Source organism: Convolutriloba macropyga, chromosome 5 (assembly GCF_964194025.1).
Source record: "Convolutriloba macropyga chromosome 5, txConMacr16.3, whole genome shotgun sequence".
Classification (NCBI taxonomy): Eukaryota; Metazoa; Xenacoelomorpha; order Acoela; family Convolutidae; genus Convolutriloba; species Convolutriloba macropyga.
In genome coordinates, this window is record NC_134472.1 from 40715677 (window position 1) to 40738007 (window position 22331).

Genomic DNA, 22331 nt, shown 5'->3' on the forward strand with positions numbered 1-22331 from the left:
TTTGAAGCTGTTGAAAGTGTTAACAAAAGCCGATCAAACAAGTTGCAGCTTTGTGGATATTGAAATTATTAAAGATGTGAAGGATTTACTTTCACCTGACCAACTAACAACTGAGTTTAAGAAACCCATGATGTTTGATTATGATGACCTAAGAAGGCAGTTATTAACGAATACTTCTGTAAAGGTAGACATAATAAATGCAATATGTTATATCTTAACCAGAATCTATTTTCATTAGATAGACAAAATGTTCGGGAGAATTGTAATCTGTTTATATTGCTTGAACGAAAAGTTAAGATTATTAGTACAAGATATGATTTCTTTAATAATCTTGAGATAAATTATGGTAATTTTGCTGGTCTATGTGATGAAGTTTGGAGAGAATCTTATAATTATATTGTTATAGGAATGTCTCAAGATAAGAATACTATATAAAATTAAATGATATTATTTTTGACATTATAATAATTAATATAATCGATATTGTAATTAATATGCTAATTGATACTATGATTGATATTATAATTGGTATTATAATAACAGTAAAGTAAAAGTTAATACATCACCATTATAATAAAATAGTATTCCATGTTCACCTTTATTACTAAATTCCATGTACTCTATTGTTTCTTTTACGTTTTGATGTAAAACGTTTGTTGGTTGAAAAAGTAGCATATAATCTGGTGGTTAAGTTAGACTGAATGAGTAAAAAATCTCAGTTTTCATACCATTATTCTAATTACCAGTTATATTGTAGCAGTGAATATGAATTTTATTAAAATTCCTTTATATCAACTATCTCATCAGCTGTGTATTTAGAGGTTTAATAGTTTTCTTCCTTAACCATAGTAATGATGCTATTAAATAATCAACATCAAAGATAATTTCTCTTTAACCTTTATCTTACATTTCAGTGTATTCTTAACAGCTTCCTTTAGAACATTATCTTTTGTTCTTTTATTATCTGAGCTAATTCAGCTAAAACATGCTCCAGTGTTATTTCTTTTGCAGAGCACATCCGTGAATCTTTTCATGTTTCCAGTCTACCTGAAAACTACTTCGTTTATATTTGTTTCTCTTTCAATTTAATTGAACACTGAATTTTAAACAAATAATCTAAGTAAACCTAACTTTGAAGTATTGAGTATAGTTTCATTAAATATTCAGTTAAATCTTTGTGTTGGTTTCATCATTCTAAAATTAAATGTATTTTCATCTTTATATTTAATTAACTTTTTAGTGATCTTTTATAGCTCGCGTAGTATTTTTAATCCTTTGAAAATGAAATGGTGAATTAGATAAAACTTATGGTTATAATAATGATATACGTGCAAGTAAGATAATAAAATATAAAACAATAATCTAGCATCTATGAATACTGTTAATATTGATATCAATATCATTCTCAGTAGAGAAAAAAACCAATTTAATATACGTGAATCATATCGTCCGATTCAATTTATTGTAAATGATATTACTGGAGAATCTTTGGAAATGGTGCTAATATTAGATTGGTGAATTGTGGTATTATTTAGTGCATTCAAAACCCTTCGGTAGTTAAATTAAGCAGACATTAACGAAATTTTAATGGCACATACACCAAATGGTTCTCTCGGGCTGGTATATTTTCCAGGACAATCTGGACATCCACCACCAAGCTTTAAAACCGGAAGTTGAAAATTTCTGAAGTTCTTGAGGTAAAAATTGGCCACCAGAAATGAAACAAATAGGAATTGTTAGGTTCAAAACGAATAAGTGTACTGAATAGTAATTTCTCGAAAAGTTGAAGTCGGATTGGCCTGAAAATTTGCAGATACATTAATTTGGATGCAGGAAATCCAAATTTGGAATCAATTTACAATTTAGACCGAGCCCCTTAGGAACCATCCACCCTCAAGTTATTAACAACAGAAATAACTTCATTTGAAAGTAAGTATTTGAGGTAAAAATTGGCCACCAGAAATGAAATATATGGGTGAAATTAGGTTCAAAACGAATAAGTGTTCTGTTATATTGATTTTGGTACCAAGAAAAAAGAAGGGCTTAGGTGGATTGTTATTTTTTTAAAGCCGACAAAATCAGTTTTTTCAAGTAAGGGTTAATAGAACTTAATTTTGAAATAGTAATTTTTCGAAAAGTTGATGTCGGATTGACCTGAAAATTTGTATATAGACTCATTTTGATGCAGGAACCGGAATTCCGAATTGGAAGTCGAATTCGAGCTCAGAACAACTCCCACGGAACTACTGCATGCCGGTGCTGCGGGACTTAAGATTTGATTTGCTCATGGAGTATTGGCAGTACCAAAGATGTTGCATTGGTACAAGAGAATTTAGGGCGTGTAACGCCAGCAAGATTTTTTGACATGTTTTTTGGGTTCTCATTACAACTTTCGTGAATTTGTAGCTTTGAATTCTATGTAATTCTGTTAATAGAGCATAGGCTTAAGTGAACAAATAAAGTAAACAAATATATTTTTTAAAACTTCCGTTATGAGAAGGAAACTGAGATACAAAAAATAATGATCAAAACTGAATTAGGGTTTTGACGGATGGGGATTGGCAGAAATCGTTTTCAATATCCATTGTTTGAAAGGAATAACTCGAGCAAATACTGGAGTATCCCTGCATTCAATTGACATCTCGTTTTTTGTTTCAAAGTAAGGCACAAAGTAGCTAGCAATACCATACAAACAGGGCACTGGGCCTTGGCCACATATGAACAAATGTAGCGGATCCCCAACATCACTTGGGCATAAGTTGGATTCTTCAATTAACTTTTCAACACATATGTTGTCATTACGACAGGACATCCAATTATATTCGGTTGGGCTTTCAAACACTGATTCGTAAAAATATGTCTCTTCAATTTGGCTGCTATGGAGGGATTTGGTTGAAGAGGTTATGGACCCAAGGCCACTTGCGCCCAGAATTGTGCCCAGGTGTGGGTCTTGCTCACATATTTTTAGTTGTCGATTGTTTTTGAAAAGTCTGTAAGTTTGTAGTAACGCAACATCGTAAAGTGGTTTTTCGGACATCTGGAAGCTGAAATATGCATTTATAAAATGATGTACCCTCTTCAACCAAAAAATTGCCCGGGTTGACAAAAAGTTTTAATCGTATTTTTAATCGTAGTTTTAACTTTCATATTATGGACCATTGACTTCATAAATCAAAAAAGTTTTAAAAGATTGGTAAAACTATAACTTTGTCATAAATGAAAGTTCTGTGACTAAAACTTTTCCATAAATGGAAGTGAACTTAATTTCACCGTATCGATTTTTTCATGGATTGAAACAAGGCTGGCAGGCCGTGTGAAACCAATAAGCATCGAAAAGCATTGGTCGATAAATTAGAAACGTACGTGATGTTGATCCATGTTTTAATTGTAGACCTTTGGTTCGCATTATGGATGTATAGTGTTGCTCGTGTTGCTAGATTAACAGATGCTCAAATGAATCACGAACTTCTGTAAACCAATTAAACATCAGTTTAACAAAATCTCGAAATTAGTGTAAAAAGTAACACACACACACACTCAACTGAAAGAAGCCTTGCAATTTTAATGGAGCCATTTGAAGACTACTTTAAATTTTAGGAATTTATTAGTAGGAGTAGTTATTGTACCGAAGGGGGGGGGACAGCCCCCCCCCCCTGGTTAAAATACTGGCATTTCTACTGCGCCGAGGTAAAACCTAACCGAAGCAAAGCTCATTGTAAACATTATGCTGTCAGGTGAAGAAATTTTCATTTCAAAATTATTTCAAATGCGATGGTCAGATGCCGGCCAAAAGTGTCTCCCAGTTAAAAGCATTTTTGTGCCAAGAATAGAATGGTTGAATAAACAGGAAAAAAAGGAGCTCAACAATCTCCTAAAAACTGATGACACGTAAAAGAGACAATGAAAATGAGTGCTGAGAAGCTGGAGAAGGATCCGAAACATAAAATTAGCTGACAGTGGACAATGGGATAATCTCATATGGGATTATCATATTTCATAGTATTCAAAAGTGGTGTTCTTTTCGTTTACAAGCAGGTTTTTGTGAGTTTCATGGAAAATTGTAGTAAAAAAATTCCTAACTTCACGATATTTGCTCGAAAACATCACACTCTCACTCCATTTTTGGTTAATTTAATGAGACTGGTGGCCTAAAATGATCCTTGTTTCCCATCAAAGATCTTGTCGGCCAGCAAGATCTTTGATCCAAATTAAGGATCATTTTAAGCCACCAGTCTCATTAAATTCAACAAAAAATGAAGTGAGAGTGACGTTTTCAAGCAAACATCCTGAAATTGAGAAATTTTTATTAAAATTTTGTGGAACAAAAAGTCTTAGTTTAAATGGTGTGGCCAACAGATGAATTACCGCTCACAATAGTGTTGTGTATATGGTGGTCCCAGTGGTAAAAGAGAAAATGAGAAAAAAATCATTTTAAAAAAAAAATTTCGAAATCCATAATAAAACCACAAATTTTCCACAATTTCAAACAAAATTAAAAAAGAACCATTTTATTGTGATTTTGCGCATTTTTATCATGGATTTCAAAATTTCAAAAAATATTTTTTTATCTTACCGTTGGTGCTACCAAATACACATTACTCGCAATACCGGATCCTCAAGTTTAGCCGTAGCAATTTGGCCGGGAAATGAGTGGATACAATGGCGTTTTGCATAGTCATCAACAAATCCAAACTCTTTTTACAATTCAGAGGATTTGAAATGCATTTTGGTGCTATTTTTGTAAGATCTGTTCACACATCGAATTTCGCGATTTTTGAAGCCAAATTCAAGTAGAAAATCTTGGTTCATAAACGATCAACGATCATTGTTATCAGTTCAACCCATGCAATCAAAATAGTTTCGTTTTTGGAAAACTTGTTTGAGGTAAAGCGTCCTGTTCTGGACAATCACATTTCACCCGCCACTGAGGTACATTTAGTATGATAATTCATTAAATTTGGGCTCCCCACTCATTGGGTGAGTCAAAAACTTATCACTATAGATTGTCCCCGCTCATGGATGACACAATATTCAATGCCGATTCGCCTCCTAACTTCTGAAACAAGGATTCAAAGATCTGCTCCCGTTTCATATGTGTCTATAATCTCGCATCCCTTGCAAGGAGCATGATTGCAGACCCCCGAATTGCTGTAACAGAGACTGATTGAGATAACCTAGTGAAGGCTACCGACAACCCCGCCGGCTGCAAATTTTTGTTATCAGCCAGAGTAGCGATTCGTTTGTGGGTCTTACGAACTGTCTCTGAAAATCCTCCAAACGTTTCGAAAGCCAAAGGAATGAATTGAATTCCGACTTCACTACTATTATGGGCGTACTGTTCGTACTTCCTGTCCTCAGCAGCTGACAGAGCGAATCCACTCTTCTCCGACGCATTTATAATGAAGCTTGACTGCAAGGGAGAAGTGAAGGTAACGTCTAAAGCTGCTGGTTGACCGGAATTCCATACAGGTAAGAAGATATCGCCCGGCCTGGAGTTAGTCGGGTAGTAAACTTTTCTGTTCAGAGATGGGTGTCAAAAGAGCTCCCGAGCAAGCTGATATAATTTTGCCTCCTATACGATCATGACGAGAGATCATATCACCGCGACCATGGCATGACACCGCATGGTCGCCCATTACATCTAGAATCCCAGATTTACAAAAACGATATTTTCTCTCGTTCTCGTACAATTTTATACCCAGTCGATATTTGAGAGTAACACGGATTTCATTGGAAGACAGGTGTATTCCCAGAGCTGGACTGGGGGCTGCGGATAACCAGGAACCAGACTGCGGTAGAGAAAGAGATTGTAAGCGCGCTTTTCCCTTATTGAACTTTGTTTTCCTAACAAGTTGTCAAAGGCTGAGTTATCAAGTTCCTCCTGAATTTTTCTTTGAGACGGATATGTCGTCGCAATTTCGCTCAATTCTTCAACTGCTTTAACAAATGAGATGTCTTCAGTTGGATTATGGCCTGTTAATATTTCTACAAGAACAGAGGTTATGTTTTTGGTCACACACCGAAATAGGAAGTTGAGTGAGAAAATTGTGTCTGAACAAACATTCGCTCTCTTGCTCCACATGCGGCAAGCTGACCCTGATTTTTTCCTCTTTTATCCTTTTTTGATTGGATTTGTTTTTCTAAATGAATTTTCCAATCCATTCATTGAACAATCTAGGTCTAGTTTTTTGTTTGGTCGATGAAAATTCTTTTAAAGATCATGTATTTTTTGTCCTGTTATGTATTTTTGTTGTCATCGAATTCGGCATTGAATCAAAATCAGTTGGCCTAATCCCGCGAAATTCTCCGACATTTTAGCTCCCCAATTATTAATCAGATCCAACAAAATTGAAAGGGTGACCAAGTTGATTGCAGTACTTACTAGTTGGAGGTAGATGGTGGCTTAAAATATTTTTCTCAAAATTTTTTTTTGTGAAAGGGAAAATACTTCAGAGTCTTTTGAGTCTTTTGAATTAAGAAATTGAAAATGCTCTTATTGGTGCTCTCTATTGGTGCTCTCATCTTTCATTCTGCTTGAAAATTGTCGCCAACATTTTAAGAGACAGATTGAAACGAAATTACGTAGGATGAAAACTACTCAAGTACAGCTAGCTAAGTACAAGTTGTTACAGTTCCAATGAATAATACAAACGTAACTTGCGAACCGTTAAAAACGAATAATTCGGTTTTTGATAGTTTGGGATTTACACAATAACAGGTTTCGCTCATGCTTCTCTAAAAATACTTCTACAATTTGATACGGAAATTTATTTTTCTTGACTTTTTTTTAACTCTTTGGTGCATAGTAGTGGATAAAACAAGGAAACCAGCCACCAGCAAAATTTGACCCTTTCTCCAAACGCTAATCGCGCATGTCGAATCGGGCCAAATTTTACTGCTTGCTGGTTTCCTTGTTTTATCCACTACTACATATTAGCTCTAAATTCAATCAAAAATCAATCAATATTTTATGAATTACTCTAAGAGTGATTTTCACTCTTTATTTATTCTAAATCTGGTATTAACTCAGAAAAAAAGTCTAAATCTAAAATATCAGGGAACCTGCCTCGCAGATATATCAGTGAAAACCCAAAACTACATTATAGATAAATTAAAGGAAGAAGAAATAGCTTCTTGAATATTAAACTTATAAACATGCTCTCTGAATTGATTTCTAGTATGACCATATGTATATCTATGAAGATAAACACATAGTGTACAATTCCTATTTCTAAATCTATATAATGATATATGTTTATAAACATTACACATACTACATGCTAGATTTTGATCAGGATCAGAATAATGATATCCCAAATGTTCTATATAATGTTTCACCTTAACCATATTTTTACATACATAACAAGAATATTCTAATTCTTTACAATTATTACAACATTCTTTCCAAGGTTTATATTTACACTTATTGCATTTCATTTTCATTTTTCGAAAAATTACTTTTCGATTATTTCCCTAAATAATTATATCATGTCTCAATCAACTAATACTAGTGTCATCAACTTCTGCGACGTCTGTAATTTATCCTTTGAAACAAAGAAGGGTCTATACAGACATCAATCATACGAGCCCAAACATAAAGAACTATTGGAGAAAATGTTTGATTCTGATTTGGATGAGGCTATAACTGAAGCCTCAACTAAAACTGAAGCCTCAACTAAAACCCTAGAGAAAATGTATGATTCGGATGGAGACTTTATCTATGTCAAACCATCTACTAAATCTGAACCTAAGGATATTATTAGAACTAAAACTAAACCCAACGACAATATCTACTCTAAAATTAAGTATAAGTGAAAAGAATGTCATGAAGAATTTAGGAATAAATTAGCTCTAAGTTCTCATTCATATAGTCATAATAGCAAGTATCGAGAAAACACAGAATACTTTGATATAACCTCTAGCCAGAACATGAAATAATTTTATATTACTGAGAAAGCTGGAAATTACATTGAAGATATAGATGAAGCTATTAATAACTCTTTAGAAGAAATTAAAAACTGTTACCAGTTTCGTAAAGTTAAGAGTTTTAAATATAAGATCACAACCGAGTGTGAGTACAAAAAGAGAACCAAAGAAGAAGTTAAAACTACTAAAACATTTTTCAACACTGACTATTTTAATAATAACGCAATATATGAAAATGGAGACTTCACTCAATGGCTGAACTTTGAAAAAGAAATATATGAAGGCTATGGCTCTGACTTCGAACTTCTCGGATTAAGAAGTATTTAGATAAATATTGAACCAACTAAAGCATCTATTGGTAGTTATATAGATTTACACCCAGATCTCAAAAACCCTAAATCGATATTAAATATACGTAGTTTTAAATACCACTGCTTGCAACTAACTATTACTGCTTGGCTATATCCTGAGTAGTAATAGGGTGAGCAAGTCTCCTGGGGGGTGTAGACCCCATGTATTAAGATAGGGTATAGGCTTAATTTTTCTGTGCGGCTCTACAGTAATGTAATAAGATTGGGGATAAATCTAGGGGTGTTCCAGGGTGTGAGTAGTAAGGTAGGAGCAGATCAGGGTGATTTTCCGGAGCCACTTATCACGTGATTTTAGAGGTCATTTAGGGATTAGCGGGGAATTGTACAGTCAGCGCGCACGTACAGGTGATGAATTGTACAGACAGCGCGCACGGGAATTGTACAGGCGGGGAATTGTACAGGCAGCGGGAATTAACGGATAATTCCCCTCGCAGTTAAATTTCAACATGTTTATTGGTATAACCAGCGCAATGTATTAAGATTAGTTATAGCCGCCGCAATGTATTGAGATTAGGTATAGCCGCCGCAATGTATTAAGATTAGGTATAGCCGCCGCAATGTATTAAGATTAGGTATAGCCGCAGCAATGTATTAAGATTAGGTATAGCCACCGCAATGTATTAAGATTAGGTATAGCCGCCGCAATGTATTAAGATTAGGTATAGCCGCCGCAATGTATTAAGATTAGGTATAGCCGCCGCAATGTATTAAGATTAGGTATAGCCGCCGCAATGAATTAAGATTAGGTATATCCACCGCAATGTATTAAGATTAGTTATATCCACTAAAATTGAGAAAATTGAAAATTTTTAAAAGAATGAATTATGAAGGTACAAAAAGACAGACACAGTATTAATCAAGTACATTATAAGTAATTTTAAACACAACAGAGAGCGCTCACAATATGAAATTTGATTAAATATATTACAAGTTCAGGGGTACAGTATGAATTCCATCAGATAACACTTTTCGTTTAGGATAAAAATATGAGAGTCCTTTCTTTGTTTGTTCATAGGTAGCGACGCAGTGGTTGATTGTCCGAAATCCTCTATTTGTAGATGTTAAATTGATGATTTCTTCCATCCCTCGCCGATATTTTTCCAATGGTCCATCTCCGGTCTCTTCCAATGTTCGTTTGTTTAGTCCTTTGCTGCTGAATTTGTACTTATCCGATTTGGCATCGTAGCAACAATATGTTTTGCTACAGAGACAATCATTTCAGTACATCTAAATTCTTCCTTGAACAGACCTGGCTCACGCTTATCGTGCTTTATATTTATGTTTATCACAACAAGTTCTAGGGAAGAAATTTTGTACAGCATCAGCTTTGAAAGAATCATCACAATTGTGTTCCCTCAGAGCTTCCCACTCTGCTTTTTTAGAGGGACGAATGCAATCGTACAAATTATCGTGTGCTAGAGCTAAGTATAAGGAGTCAGTGTCCATTTCTAACTCTGCGAATTTGTCGACATCGCAAAATTTATCAAAAAAATTGTAATAAAGCTCCAACATACGTAATTTTGCGTACTGAAGTATAAAAAAGCCGACTATTATCGGTTCACGGTGCTCAATTTTTGATTTTACAAGTTCGACTTCGAATAGTTCTTTTGACACAGGGTTAAGTCTCTTAAACAATTTCCCGTTGATAGCTTTGTGTGTCTTTTCATCGTTCAGGTATTTTGTCTCTGTATGTCTGCTTCTGTCCATGATTTGGTAACCATAGGAACTACTCCCTAACAATTTCATTGTTTCTGCTACAACGCTTGATTCCGGATTTTCATCTCCAACTCTTCTAGCACCAACAACCGATTGGACAAAATTGTTGAAGCATTTTTTGGGTGTGTACTGAACGAAGCGATAAATTTTGGTGCATTTCAGCCCAAGACTAAGGTAAAAGTTGAGTAAAGGTGTTATGACTGTTCCATTCTCCAACTTGAAGCTTGAAATTAACATGCGTTGCGGTTGCTTGAGTAAATCGTTATCAATTGCATAATCCCTCATATAATCACCAATATCTGCTCGACTAACATTAAAGTTTTTAAAGATTGGTGGAAATTTCGAGAACTTGTATTTCAACCCATCTGGAACTTCGAGATCACACTGAATGTAACCAAATAGTTTATCTTCTCTTATCTTTGTAAGTAGAGAGTCTTGAATCAGAGGTAGCTTGAATGGGAAATTGTTTCTCACGTGAATTTTTACAGATTCATCACCTTTGACAGTTTCCCACCAGTTACATTCCCATATCTCAACAACTTTATATCCTTTGTTTCGCAAATACTCTCGTCTTTGTTCATCGTATTCCCGTTTCTTTGTTCCTTTCTGAGTCTCTTCCTCTGACAAGCTTGCTCTTGCTTCCTGACATGCACAAAAGTGAAAGCAACAACCCATTGCTTCAAAAATAGTTTTACAGTGAGCACAAAATCCGTCTACATTAAAGCAGTCCATCTTTTTCTGAGTTCCAGTTGTGTAGTAGCTTTCAATAGTGCAGTTAGGACGCTGAGATTGTACGTACGACATAACCATGTTCTCAAATTTCCTCGGTTTATTTTGTCTAGCTTTAAACTTCTGAGAGTCTGAATCAAACTCCCATCTAGTGTAAAGCCCAGTGGGCATTTCTTGACACATTGAGAATGGGTAAAGTTGACTGGCGTCTGTACCCACAATTGATTGGCAAATGTTTTCTGTGTTTCGATTATAAGTTTGATCCACAACCGTTTTTCTAGTAAACACAATAGAGGGTCCGCCGGTCATATCTTCGCGTATTTTATCATGTAAATCTTTGTCTGCTTCAACGAAGGGATAGAATTTGCTATTAGTTGATTTGTGTAGACAAATATTTGCTAAATTAGGTAGTGTGCAACACAGTTTTAACATATCAATCCCTTTGTTATGATAGAATTCCATCATTTTCTGCATCGCTTCTAGTGTCGGGAAAACATACTTGTTATTATACCACCTGACAATGTCTTGAAAACTTGTCATTTGTTCGTGCTCCCACACACTTTTCAAGTAATTGTAGTTGTCAAATCCCGAGGGGGGCACTACCTTCAACCTAAGTTTTTTCAGAGCCTCATGTTGGGAAAGTCCACTATTCAACAATTTTGTGAAATCCGTAAATTCTTTCTCCAAGGATTGTGATCTCTCAACTTACTAAAGAAACATTCGTAAGGGGGAAGGAAAGTTACATCCAATTTGTTTGGCGAGTCGAACCATTCATAAGGAAAAAATCCTTTGGTCTCATTTGTCTTGTAAGCTTTGAGGAACGAATCTAGTGATGTTGCTCCACCAAGAAAGTTTAGAATATCGAGAAACTGAACATCACCAAATTTAAAGGATACAAAATGATTAGCTTTTTTAATAACCGTTGGTTGAATATCGCGCTCGTGAATAAGGTAGGGTAGTAAATAAGACTTGATAAGAATCAGATCATATTTCCCGCTGTCGAATCCAAATACAGGTAAGGTGCTGACATAACGTTCAAAATGTTGTTGTAGTTCGAGAAGTTGATTTTTCTGAATTTGGAGGAATTGAGTCGACATATCAATTTCGTCTTCTTCGATATATTGAAATTCAAACATTGAAGTACTCTCATCTTTCCTTCCATTTAGCTTCTCGAAAATAGAACTTACTCTGGTTTTAATTGCATTTTCAATTGAGGAAAGTTTTTGCAACACTTCTGCTTTACTTCTGCTAGCTAGTTCTTCTAATGCTTTTGAACAGTTTTTGTTCTTCCTCATATCCAATTCCAAAACCGTCAAGTTTATCGAACAAAGTTTCTCTCAAAGTGTAAACACTCTTCGGATAAATGTGCTGTATCCTATCTTTACAATATTTCACGTGACAGTGGAAATTACCAGCACGCTTAATAAAGGTATCACAATTAGGACAGCGGAATCGTTTAAAGAACGTGTTGATGTCATCCACATAGCAAATGTGGTTGTTGTAGCGCAGTAGATTAATGTTGTTCTCGTACATCTCAATACTTCTTCTAGCAAGTTCACCTACAAAATCCCCGTCCTCAATGTCAATGTCATAAATGAAAATGTTGTGTTTTATAGCTTTTTCAACAAACACAAGGTGATCCATTGACACTCCTCTAAAGTTAATTGCGTCATGACCAGACTCGTGGAGAAAGTCACTGAACCACTTAGCTGCGTTTGTTTCCAGCTCAGCTGATCCATACAAGTGAACAGCCACAGCTCTAAACAAGCAAAGGTAGTCCTTGTAGGTTTCTCCGTATCCATTCGTAACAAGACAATTTACATCTCTTCTTCTCAACAACTGTTCAGGTATAACAGTATCTAAACATCCCATTGTTGAGAAGAGCACAGAAAATTTTTACATTCGTAGTTAGTGCATACCGCCATTTTGTGTTTGCCCTTTCTTGAGCACAAGTCTCAATCAAATCCATTTTCTCTACTCTATCCTAAAGTGAGACTAAGTCTCCCTTAGAACAAAGTAAATGAGACTTCTCAAAGAAAGTGTTGTTCTCATGAGCATAAAAGTATCGGTATTCGTCTGTGTCAACATTTCGTAAAATAAATCCCAGAGATAAATTTTTTTTTGCAGCGCAGTTAAGCTTTTCAAACACTTCCTTCAGTTTTTCATTAATTTCGCTGGGATCAAGTTTCGACAATTTAAAATTGAATACTCTATGTCTCCCATTCTCCATCTCAGTATTGTCAAAGAAGTGTTGACAGGCACTAAGTTCCTGCTGTAACTGTTCCTTGTTCTTATCCAATTCTTCCGACTCTAGTACTTCTTTCAAGCTTTCGCTGGGTTTGGTTCCAACTTTGGTCGATGTTCCGTGTTTCCGTCTCTTATGTTGTTGAAGAGAATAAAAACTTGGAAATTCCTCCAAGCATATAGTGCACACTATACTAAGCTTCTTTTCTTGAGGAGCGTGATGCTTAGCAAGGTGGTAGTTCAAGTCCTCTTTCCTCTTTGTATAAAAATGTGGACACTTGGGACCTTTTAAAGTCCCACTATCACACGATTTTTTGTGTCGAGCCATTTGCTGCTTGACAACCATTTTCTCGCACTGTGTGCATTTGACAGGTAGAGTTCTTTCAAGAGAAAGCATTATATTGTTGTGATCCAAAATAAATTAAATAAATTTCAAGTAAATTGCCGAGCAACTGTATCTGATAACAAAGTGAGAATGAATACAATTTTTGGTTTTTTAGTTAGAATAATTTTTATGACTCATTATTTCCATATAAGGAAATGACGTATTTTCTATTTTTAGCAACACTACGCAATAAGAAAATTCAAGAACTTCCAACGAAGCAGTCACAGTGTTGCATTCTACAGTGTATTTAAATCCAGAAAACATCCAAATGTGTAACCTTATTCCTTGGAGGAAAATCGGAAATCTTAAGTTATATTTATTTGTCATATTGCTGATTTGTGTTACTTTTTTTACAACACAATACTATTCATCCCAAAACAGTCTTTTTAACAAAATCTATCTGTCAGATGTTTGTCACTTAGAGAATACAAATATTATTGTAAACGAACTAATTTTGTAATTTCATCGATAAAACACTAAATGTGTTTTTACAATAATATTAAAACATTAGAGAAGAAAACTCCTACTTTAATTGAAGATAACTTATATACAATTGACGTTAACGTGATTATATTACAAACTACAAACCAATCAAATTTTAGTATTAAGAAACTTGTTGTAAAAGTTAATGATATCATTTTGTTTATCTCATTCTCTCTTTTAACATTTTTTTATTTTAATAGATTAATACGTGAAATTTTACTCATTTGTGAAACATGTTGATCAAAAACCACTTACAAATATTGGAGAAGATTTACAAGAGAAAAGAAGGTATACCTGATGCATACAAAATTGACGAAATTGATGTAGATTCATACTTTTTTACAATTTTTTGCACATTTTCACAAAATCCAACAGAATAAGCCGATTTAGTAAAGAACTTGAGTATGCAACGTTCTCTATTAAAAAATTTGAATATGAGGAATTTATTGCGAAACAGTCTTTCGATTTATCCTCAGAATTGCATGTAAGCAAATACGAATTGTTATTCATTTTGAACTCCGTCCCCGATATATTGGAACAGTACAGAAATATTTCACAAACAAACTTTGTTCCTCTCTCAGAACCAATAACAATAACTCCTTCACTACAGAGTGCTCTGTACTTCCATTATTACAACGACTACAATTCAGTGGGAGTACTGATAAGGTTCGGAATTCGTTTACCTAACGCATATATACAGAAATTTGATTCCAAAAATGGAACATTTTCCGAGATTGATCTGAAATTTGACGAATTGGAAAAAATTTATCAAAGCTTGACTTTTGGTAAATTATGTCACTTCATTTCAACTAAAATAGACCATTTTAGGTAAAAGCATAGCCGGAAACCTGAACGTATCCTTCACTTCCTACCTTGTTAGGAAATTTTACCCAAATTTGGATTTGAATTTCAGTTCGTTCAGAAATTTCAAGCTAAACGTCACTTTTTCGCATAAAATTTTCCATCTTTGGTTACTGTTGTCTGATTGGACAGAGCACACTATATATAGAGGTTGTTGATTTTGACATTATCATTTGATCCAACTTCTCTGAAAACATCATCGCTACTTTCTCACATTATACTAACTACTCCTCAACATTTTATCCTGCTATCGAGCTTCAACATTCACTTTCTCCTTATTAAAAAATACTTACATTAGTTCTAACTTTTGTTTAAATCTAATTTATATATTCTGTTTCCTTCCTAAAAAGGAAAATTGTTGCTTTCTAACTTTCTCTCCACTGATTACTTTTATCACGTTCTCAACAAGAATCTTTTAATCCATTCTCATCACTTTCTAACAAAAATCTCTTATCATTTAATCCAAAATGGAGTTCACTGTTCAAAATAATAACCTTCCGTACTCAGTTTTTTTCACTGAGGATATTGCTCGGATAGGAGTTCGAGATTTATCAAACGGACTGTATGAGTCAGTGATCACTTTACCCATTACTGTGTGGCACATCATTGAGCACCAGCGACAACAGTTTGATACATATCATCAGCGACAGGTTCGAATCACAGAGAATCAGCTCGGAACTCACACGATGGGACACGAAGTTGCTGTTGTTAGTGGACACCACTATCCTCACGTTAATGGATCTGATTTCCCCGCCAACTACGTAGCTGGAAATATTCAGTACACATTTCCTTGGGAGGAAGGGCAAATTCCAAACAGTTGGTTCACTACACCGGAGGTATGTCAGGTATCAAGCCCGGAGGTGGAAATTAACCTTCTCCAAATAGTTTCAAGAGCGCATAGTAGAGAACATAGCGAGTTGAGTATCGATACTAGTACCACCACGTCATTTAACGATCTGGAAAACTTTGATCCAGCGCAGTACTATGGATCTACTGACATGTCAACTACACCCTCGATGACAACCCCTTCGATTGAGGAAGGAACAGCTCACATTCCTATCTTTTTGAGTGATGTACCTAATACCCCAGTCTCTGTTCAACCTACCCAACTACCTGGTAGAATTGAGCGACAAAGAGGTTTCGGTAATGAAATCCAGAACTTGCCAGAATATGTTATTGAAACTCTTTTTGAATGATTTCTATGTTCAATTTTGTAAACTATTTTGTATTTGTTCGTAAAAATATTAAAGTTTCTGAATACCTTTTAGGTGTTTCGTATTAAATTTACATTTTCAGTTTTATAATTTTTTAACTACTTTTTTCAAGTTTTCCAGAATAAAAGATTAACACGAAAGGTTACTTGATAATTTAGGTACTTTGTTATTATTGAAAATTTGTTTTTCGACAATTAAGAAAAATGCCGAATTTAATTTTGACATTTAAGAAAATTGTCGAATTTATTTTCGATATTTAACAAAAAATGTCGAGAAAAAATTCGATTTTTAAGAAGAAATTACTGTTACAAATCCGATTTTTAAGCTGCAAGAACAGTTTCAAAACTTGTCATTTTAAAAATGATTAAAATTTTTGTTTTTTGCTCAAAATCATACCGTAAAACTAAGAAAAATGAGAAAAAAATTGCACATTTTGTACGCACAGTTTGGTAACATTTTTGATTTTTAACGAAAAATCTGAGGTTCTATTTTTGACTTTTAACAAAAAAATGTTGTGTGAAAATTCGACCTTTAACAAACAAATCGACTTCAAATTTCGACTTTTAGAACAAACACTTTATTACTTTCTAACTTCAAAGTACAACATGGGGATATCAATTATTCCATGACCATCTAGTAAACAATCAACAATTTTTATTAATTCACTCTCATACTTTGAGTTCTTAAGTGACTGAATTCGGTCGAAGAAGGATGATCTCAATGTTTGTGTGCTTGCATTTCTTTGCTCAGCTCTCAGTAGATGTCTCTGGGACTTTTTCCTACTCAATCTCTTCTTAGACACGCTGGGTAGTTTTTCAACAAATTTGTTTTCCAAATTATGTTGTACCGCTCTCTTCAATTGGGTGAAAACAAGTCCTGCTTCTTCCTTTGTGTAACCAAAAAACTGATGTTTATATAAGGTGTATAAGCAGTCCACTGTCTGATATTGAAAATATAAATCATCCAATTTTTGGAGTAATTCATTAATGGAAGATGAAATGAGAATTATGTGATAAGAACAATTTTTCAGAGGACAGAAAGTGTAATTGTGAGACGCAATAGAGTATTCACTAGTAAGCAAGTAAGGTTTATATTCCTTAACCGATACTCAAATGAACAAGGCTTTCTCACAAAATTTTTTTTATAAAAGTCAGGTAAAACATGACACATAACTGCTGCCATTCTGTAACCAAAGTCATTTTGGAGTGATTCTTTTAAACTACCGTATAAGGAAGTAACGCAATTCTGTTCAAACGCAACGAAAATTTCATTTGAAAATTGACACAGTTCAAGAGACAGCAACTCAGAAAAATCCGTTGTTTTACTTGTTCCAAATATTTCAAACATTATTACTCGCTAATGCAACACAGACGTGCTAAGCATCAAGATAAATATGCTGCTCTAGTTCAAATGTTTGCTCAACTTAAAATTTCTGACTAAGTTTCCTTATAAGGAATTTTTACAAAATGACGCAATTGAACTTTTCACATTTGGAAATGAAAGAAGGATAATGACATCATTACCAAATAAAGGTGATCGGAAACAATAGAGGAAGTAAAATTACAAGTCAAGTCATTCAATTAATTTCTCTCTGTCAGATTAAGTTGGTAAAATGTGTCTCTCTAAAGTCTCTCCGTTTTACTTGAGTGCTCCGTCTATGTTTACCGATTCTCAACCTAAAACTGGAACTGATTCGGTTCCATTTTATATAGACTTTGGTTCTAACCCAAAACGATTTGGGAGATTTACTGTGTCCCAGATTTTTAAAAACGGACAAAATTATTCCGAACCAACTTTCCAAGTCTTCAAAAAAGATAATTCTGGAACATTTGAGAAGTACCAACAACTTCGAATAGGAGATTACGAATTCAAGAAATTCTGTTTCCTCAAGAACAATATCCTGGATGGGGAGTTGGAACTGAGTGGGCACCCGACTCAATTTGATAAGAACCCATGTATGGAGGATGTGCTGCAACAATGTCACAAAGTCAGAGAGGTCAGCATAGGACAAAATCGACGAATATATGTGACTTTCATTCAATACGCTCAGGAGAATCCAGTCTCCATTTATGTGCAGATTCGGCTCTTTTGTCGCAAGGAAAACAATGAATTCAAGCAGGTGACTTATGTCAGCTATACTTTGGACGAGTTCAAGGAACTGATTCAAAATTTGAATGATTTTTCTAACATGGAACAATGTGCAGTTCAATAATAATTGTTGTGTGATTTTGTAATATGTCTTTTTCTTCTCTACAATAAGTTTTTCATTTTAAAAATCTTTGATCTGAGAATGAGTTGGGATATTGGTTGCTCAAGAAACATTTTGTTGAGTCTCAGAGACAAGTCAAAGGTTTTTCACGTTAGACTTCATTACGAACTGAACTTAAAAGATATTCCTATACTGTTCTTGAAGCTCAAAATTTTCCCAAATTAGAAAATTTGGACATAGAGTCCCAAATTTCAGAATATAAGTGGGTTATTCACAACGGATTACGCAGAACAAGTCTTATATATCGTTCAGATAAACAACAAGTTATCATTTCAGAACATCGTTGGAACGGATATCAGTGGAGTTTTCTGTCAAATATTGAATTAAAAAAAGAAGAATACGAGAACTTACTAGAGCATCTCCCTACACTTTTATCTTATATTGAAAAATTTAAGAAAACTTGCCTTGACATGGATGAAGGAACGCAAAGTTGATGGAAATTGTCATTCTTGTCAACATATTCAATTGCTACGGAAGCATCCTGTCAATGTTTCCCGAAAACGAAAAACGCAAAAACTGTTTTTTAGCGGCCTGTAAAATTTGGGACGAGAATATAAATTTGGAGGAAATTAACCAAAAATTTCCTCATGGAGGACTTATTGGTTATGGAAATTCCTTTTTAGATTTTTTCTTTGCTAGATTGAAAGTTTTTCGATTACATGCTATACTACACGATTCTGCTGGAGCGGTTAAAGCAACTACAAACAAGGGACCAGGATACTGTTACATGTTACCAAATTTTCCAAGCTCATGTTTCTTGGGACATTTAACTGGGTTAATCTTTTGTGTCTTTATTAAATTTTATCATCCTCAAATTTTCAAAATGCTAGACTGCTAATCATTTTTGTAATAATCCAACCTAGAAAAAAGAATGTCTCTCGTTGTATTTGATATTGAATGCTTGGAGGGCAAAATTGTCAAGGAGTTGGGTGTTTTCAAGGATGGAACTGTATTTGGATACAGTTTCCTCCCACCCAAAGACTATCAACCTACTTTTCAAGCGAAGTGGAACACTAAAAATTTACATGGGATTAATTGAAACAATGGAAAACTGGAATACACTGAGTTGTCATCAATCATTCACCAACATTGTTCACCTACAACAGAATACTTTGCAAAAGGGTTAGAGAAGTGTAATCTTCTCTCAAATTACTTGTGTAAAGATGTGGAGAATCTAGATTATCTTGGTTGTCCAAACGTTTCCAAACTTCTCAATAACTCGGATACTGACTGGGACTGTAGCAATTATCCGTATCGACACAAAAAGACATTTCACTGTGCAGAGAAGAAAGCTTATGCTTACGGAACTTGGACTCTAGATTTTTTTGGAAACGTATAATATTTGTAATTTCTATTTGTAATTTCTATTTGTGTTTGTGATCGTTTTGTAATTTATTATTTTTATTTTACTACATTTGAAATCAGAGAGAAGTCGCATTCCCAGTTCAAAAAATTGATTTTCCCTTAAAAATTAAGGTATAAACGACCGAGCATACAGATAACGGTTTAATTTTAGGTAATTTTGTCTTTGATGATAATAACCAGGAACGACAATCGTGGAAATGTTTTGGACAGACTTGTAACAGATCTCTGGTGGTTTTTTTGTCCCAATTTTTTGTTATTTTGTTAATATTAGCGTGCTGTATAGTAAGAATAACTCTTGCCGAAACCTTTGAAGAAACAAAAGTTTGGATTGCTATCTTATCTAGCACAGTCGGTTATATTTTACCTTCTCCTAATCTATGAACAAGATAATTTCTATTAAGGAGCGCATTTTTATTTCATTGGTGGGACCAAGCGGGTCTGGAAAATCTCATCTTATCCATGATTGGCTAATTATTGGAAATTTTCAACCCGATTTTGATAAAATTTACTATTTTTATCAACATTATCAATCACTTTACGGACTAATGTCCAAAAACATTAAGAACATTCATTTTATTCAAGGAGTTGACTTTGAGTTCATTCAGTGTCTACCCAATAACGGAACAAAGTATTTGCTGATTTTTGATGATTCTTGTGAGCAAATCTCAAGCTCGAAAGAATTTGTCAAATCGCGACAGCTGGAAGACACAAAGGACTTAGTACAATATATAAAGCATAATCTTTTTCATCAGAGTAGGTTGGGAAGAGATATTGAGTTACAAAATACTCATATAGTTTTATTCAAGTCTCCTAGAGATGTTCTCCAGATTAACACTCTTAGTCAACATCTCGAGTTAGGATCACAATTAAAAGATTGGTATACAAAAGCTACTTCAATCCCGTATGGTCATTTATTCATTGATCTGACTCCGAAAACAGTCGACTCTCTTAGATTTTGCACAAACAGTGGTTCTATTCCCACTATTTTTTTCTCCCGAAAACGAAACAAGAGATTACTTTTTTGAACGATGAACACACAACATCTCTCTACGCTGATAACGTTCCAAACGTATTCCCAGAACTTCAAGAAGACGTTCCTAAGAAATTGTCCAAAAGATTTCATTCAGTTTCTAAAAGAATGCATTGTAAACCTTCTCGGGGGACAACTACAGGAAATACAAAAACAAAACGTAATAAAGTAATGAGACGAAATTCATCAACTTGTGCTAAAAAGAACCGGAATAAATACAAGAAGAAAAATTTTAAGTTCACGAAAAGGAATAGAGCTCATATCAATTTTGACACCATCTATCTTTAATCGATTGCCTTGAAATGGAACAGTTTGTTTTGATTACTCAACACCTTTACGAACAAAAATTCAAATTAGAAGTTAAAAAGTTGGACACTTTTGAGCAGAAACCAATTTCTGTCCCAACACATTTGAAGCCTAATTACAAGGAAATCAGCAACAAAACCAGATCTTTAAAGAACGAATCAATTGTAGATCAAATTTTGAATTCACCGCGAGTCAAGCTATCTCTCAACGACACAATTTTATTACATGGAAGAGATACAGAAGTAGGTTTCGCAGATTTTGTTTTTGCATTAAAAAGAAATAACGTTGATTTTCTTGACATATATTACACAATACTTGATGCTACCGGAATAAATCCGCAAAAATTAATAAACAAAGATGCCAAAAGCAAAGACAGAGGGAGTTGGATTCCTTTCAAAATCTGAAAAAGCCAAGCTACAAAGGCTGTATAGAGAGGGGAAAGTCGCGTATGGATCAATTAAAATCTACAAAAGGCACGTGGGTTATCCAAAAAAAAAGTTGCCTACTTTCTACACAGTAAAGATTCCTACACAAACTATCGTCATGCAACACGACATTTCAAAAGATTACCAGCATTTGCTGAGCGAATCAATGAGATCTGGTGTCTCGATCTAGCTTTTATGGATTAATTATCGGATACTAATAATGGAGTGAAGTATTTAATAGTATGTGTTGACGTCTTTTCTCGCTTTGTTCGTGTGCAACCAATGAAGTCAAAGTACTCTACCGATGCAGTTGTAGCTTTCAAAAAAATGTTGCGTAAAAAAAGTATGCCAGCGAAAGTATGGGTTGATCAGGGAACAGAATTTAGTGGCGAGTTTCGAAAGTTTTGTACGGACAAGAAAATCTAAATTTACTCTACTAGAAGTGAAACGAAAGCTGCTGTAGCAGAACGAGCTATAAAATCTCTGAAAAACATTATTTATCGCTATATGGAAGAAAATGGTGACAAATACATGAGAAAAATGGATTCCTTTCTCAAAACTATGAACACAAGAGTTAATCGCTCAACAGGTAAAGCTCCAAAAAATGTAACAAACAAAGACTTTTTGTCAATTTTTTTACAGAAACCCAATTAACCAATATAATCGACCACGTTTTAAAGTGGGTGAAAATGTTCGCAAATGAAATATTCAAAATTGTTAAAGTTGCTACTTTTAAACCACCAACCTATAACCTTTGTGGAGAACAAGGTGATGAAATTCTAGGAAAATTTTATGAACAAGAGCTTTCAAAGTGTATCATTTAAAGATGAGTTCTTTCACTGTTGAGTTGGTTTCCAATGCGTCGTTTGATTGTTACCCAAACAATACACTAAGTTCCTCCACGAATTTTCTACCTGAACAAATTAATCTTGATGGAGTATGGGAGGTAGCGATAACAGAACTGTCGTATCCTTCCTTGTACCAAAACATAACAGAGGGCAAATTCT

The 22331-nt window shown here is 34.4% G+C and overlaps 1 protein-coding gene across 1 annotated transcript in view; it reads right to left on the minus strand.

Annotated features, from left to right (window-relative positions):
- Positions 1-2457: 2457 nt before the first annotated feature.
- Positions 2458-22331, minus strand: part of LOC142340014 (chymotrypsin-like elastase family member 1) — a 390215-nt gene continuing 370341 nt past the window's right edge. The window contains exon 3 of the mRNA XM_075390410.1: positions 2458-3044. Within this exon, the coding sequence (XP_075246525.1) occupies positions 2537-3044 (508 nt within the window). The 3' untranslated portion in view covers positions 2458-2536. The remainder of the gene's footprint in view (positions 3045-22331) is intronic.